This window comes from Lathyrus oleraceus, chromosome 5 (genome assembly GCF_024323335.1).
Source record: "Lathyrus oleraceus cultivar Zhongwan6 chromosome 5, CAAS_Psat_ZW6_1.0, whole genome shotgun sequence".
In the NCBI taxonomy this organism is placed as follows: Eukaryota; Viridiplantae; Streptophyta; class Magnoliopsida; order Fabales; family Fabaceae; genus Lathyrus; species Lathyrus oleraceus.
This window is the reverse complement of record NC_066583.1, coordinates 456,992,208-456,994,790: the sequence shown is the minus strand read 5'-3', so window position 1 is coordinate 456,994,790 and position 2,583 is coordinate 456,992,208. Positions and strand designations below refer to the sequence as shown.

The 2,583-nt window shown below is 28.8% G+C and overlaps 1 protein-coding gene across 2 annotated transcripts; it reads right to left on the bottom strand.

Annotated features, from left to right (window-relative positions):
• Positions 1 to 658: 658 nt before the first annotated feature.
• LOC127085400 (2-hydroxy-palmitic acid dioxygenase mpo1) lies at positions 659 to 2,084 on the bottom strand. 2 transcript variants are annotated; one of them, XM_051025912.1, is made up of 4 exons: positions 1,557 to 2,084; positions 1,406 to 1,468; positions 1,260 to 1,331; positions 834 to 1,166 (listed from the first exon to the last, which is right to left on the bottom strand). In XM_051025912.1, exons 1-4 carry the CDS (start codon positions 1,896 to 1,898, stop codon positions 1,050 to 1,052), a joined length of 594 nt encoding a protein of 197 aa, XP_050881869.1. In that variant the 5' UTR covers positions 1,899 to 2,084; the 3' UTR covers positions 834 to 1,049. The 2 variants fall into 2 exon arrangements, with proteins under 2 accessions (XP_050881870.1, XP_050881869.1); XM_051025913.1 differs by lacking the exon at positions 1,260 to 1,331 and having other exon boundaries at positions 659 to 1,166.
• Between the last annotated feature and the right edge of the window lie 499 nt (positions 2,085 to 2,583).

Here is a 2,583-nt window from a genome sequence, read left to right as displayed (position 1 = left end):
ACGAGAGTCTCTAGGAATATGAGTTTTTTGCCATCTCTATTTATGACAATATTTTTAAACACATTTTATCACATTTAAATTGAAAATACATCTTCTGATCATTACTAATAAATAAATTTGATTTTTTTTATATAATTAATAACCAATGTATATAGGATATATATATATATATATATATATATATATATATATATATATATATATATATATATATATATATATATATATATATATATATATATTATATATATATATATATATATATATATATATATATATATATATATATATATATATATAAAATAATAATAATAATAATAATAGAAGGGTGTAAAATAAATGAGATAGTAGATGAGATTTTGTTAGACTTGTAAACTTTAAACTTTAGCTAATGAAAGAGAAAAATGAAGAGCCTTTTGCTCCGAATGTAGGAAACCAAGAGTTTCAAACTTTGGCTAAAGAAAGTGAAAAATGAAGAGATTTTGCTCCAAATGTAGGAAACCATTAAATTTCATATTACCATTCCTTAACCACCATGCTAATTGTCCTTCTTTTCATCATTCACAAAAGATGATGTACCACTGACAAACTCCACACAACCGCCAATCACCTACCCAAATAATACATTTTTACACTTAATAAATTTGTAATAAACCAATTCAAACCTAACATAGATGAGATATATAATTGGATAAAATTGTAAATGTGAGTCTTTTTCCCCCCAAAAGATAATAAGTAGTACTAGCATTCTCTAAGAGAAAAAAACCTTTGATGTGGATCCCGCATCAATTAGTTTTTCTCCTTCCTTACTTTCTCACTGCAACCATACAAGAGAAGATAATACATTCCCCCTTCATTTATTTTCTCTCAGAAAAACAAAGGGTAAACAAATTAATAATATCATTCCCAAACACAAATCAACCAAAATCCAACACTATCCCCAAATACATAAACAACATTAATCTTATCTTGTCTCCTGCAAATTATTATTTTTCTTTATTCCCATAGAAATGTTCTATCACAAAACATTTGCATATAACTTTTTCAAACTAAGCAAGTTTCTTTTGCTGCTTGGCCTTCCATGCTTTGATATTAGCATCTGTCCTTGCCTTCACCTTTGTCTCAAATCCAGGATATGGTTCATATCCAATCGTTGTTTGAAGAATCTACAAAAACAAATTAACATAATCAACTTCATTTATCAGTAACTATGAAACATACCCAACAAAAGTACTGTGACAAACAAAACAAAAAACTACCTCAAGAATCACAAAGAAAGGAGCCATTAGAAAAGCTTGAGAAAGGTTATCCAAAAATGCTGGCGCACGTTTCTGAACAAAAACGATAAAAGAATAATGAATTGTGAAAAACATACCAATCATGTTTTTCATACAACAGTATTTACCTCAAACACAAGATGTCCAAAAATCTGTCCTGACCAACAAAACAACTGAGCACCCAACACAACCTGAAACATCATAGTAATTCTCAAAAAATAAAACATGGTATTTTCTGTTACATGGTCAAATTAGTTTCAGATGAACGAATAAAAGTACCTTCCAGGCGAGTTCGAAGCCGATGGAATTCGCGACGAAACTGGAACCAGCCCAACAAAGTAAAGTAAGAAGAGCAACAAACGAACCAGCTTTAACATCCAAAGCAACGTAGAAGAGAGCATAGAAAACAGCATAGAAGAAACCGAAGTTGAAAATCAAGACAGAGGGAATATAGTTAAGGAGTGTTTGGGAAGGAGAGAAAATAGGAGGAGTAAAGTAGAGGAAAAGAAGAGCGGTGAAGAGGATAGGCCAAACAAGGAATACATGAATTACAATGTTGATTGGGTTGCTGTGATAAGAACCATAGAAGGCGAAGTGTTTTTCCAGATCTAAGAGACTCATTTTTTTCTGGTGTTTTTCTGGTCACACGAGAATGGTTTTCTGAAAACGTGATTATTTTGATAACCATTTATATATTGTTTGGTTCTCTACTTAGAAGTTATTGATTTGTTTTTTTTTAAGATGTGGGAAAAGAGGTTTGTGCTGAGTTGGAGTCATTGAAAACCAGCATTCTTGCATAATCCAATAAGATTATCCTTATGTGTTTTCCAAGATTCTAATGGATATAATTTTCCAAAATTTGAAAATATAATTCAACATAAAATATTAAAGTAGGCATGGTTAAACTAGCTTAAGAACAATATTTGAACAAAAATATTAAGGTACTTTAAGACCAATAAAGTTAAATTGTTAAAACTGAGTTTTTTTTTTTACAATTTGAGGCTTAGAAAATTCATCTAAATATAATTTTAGTTTTTTTATTATTTATAATTCATCTAGACATTTTGTTAAGAATATAAAAATCAATTAAAATACTTAATTTTGTTTTCTAGAATACAAATTTTCTAGAACACAAAAATAAACCATTACTACTAAATAATCTTGAGATTATGCTTATAAAAAACGTGATGGATTAACACGGTAAAAACTTGTTATGTTGACCATCCATGACAATTAAACATACAGATAATAATTTTAGTGGATTTGTTCAATATACCGTATTCTCTCAGTCAATACTTATAAGAAA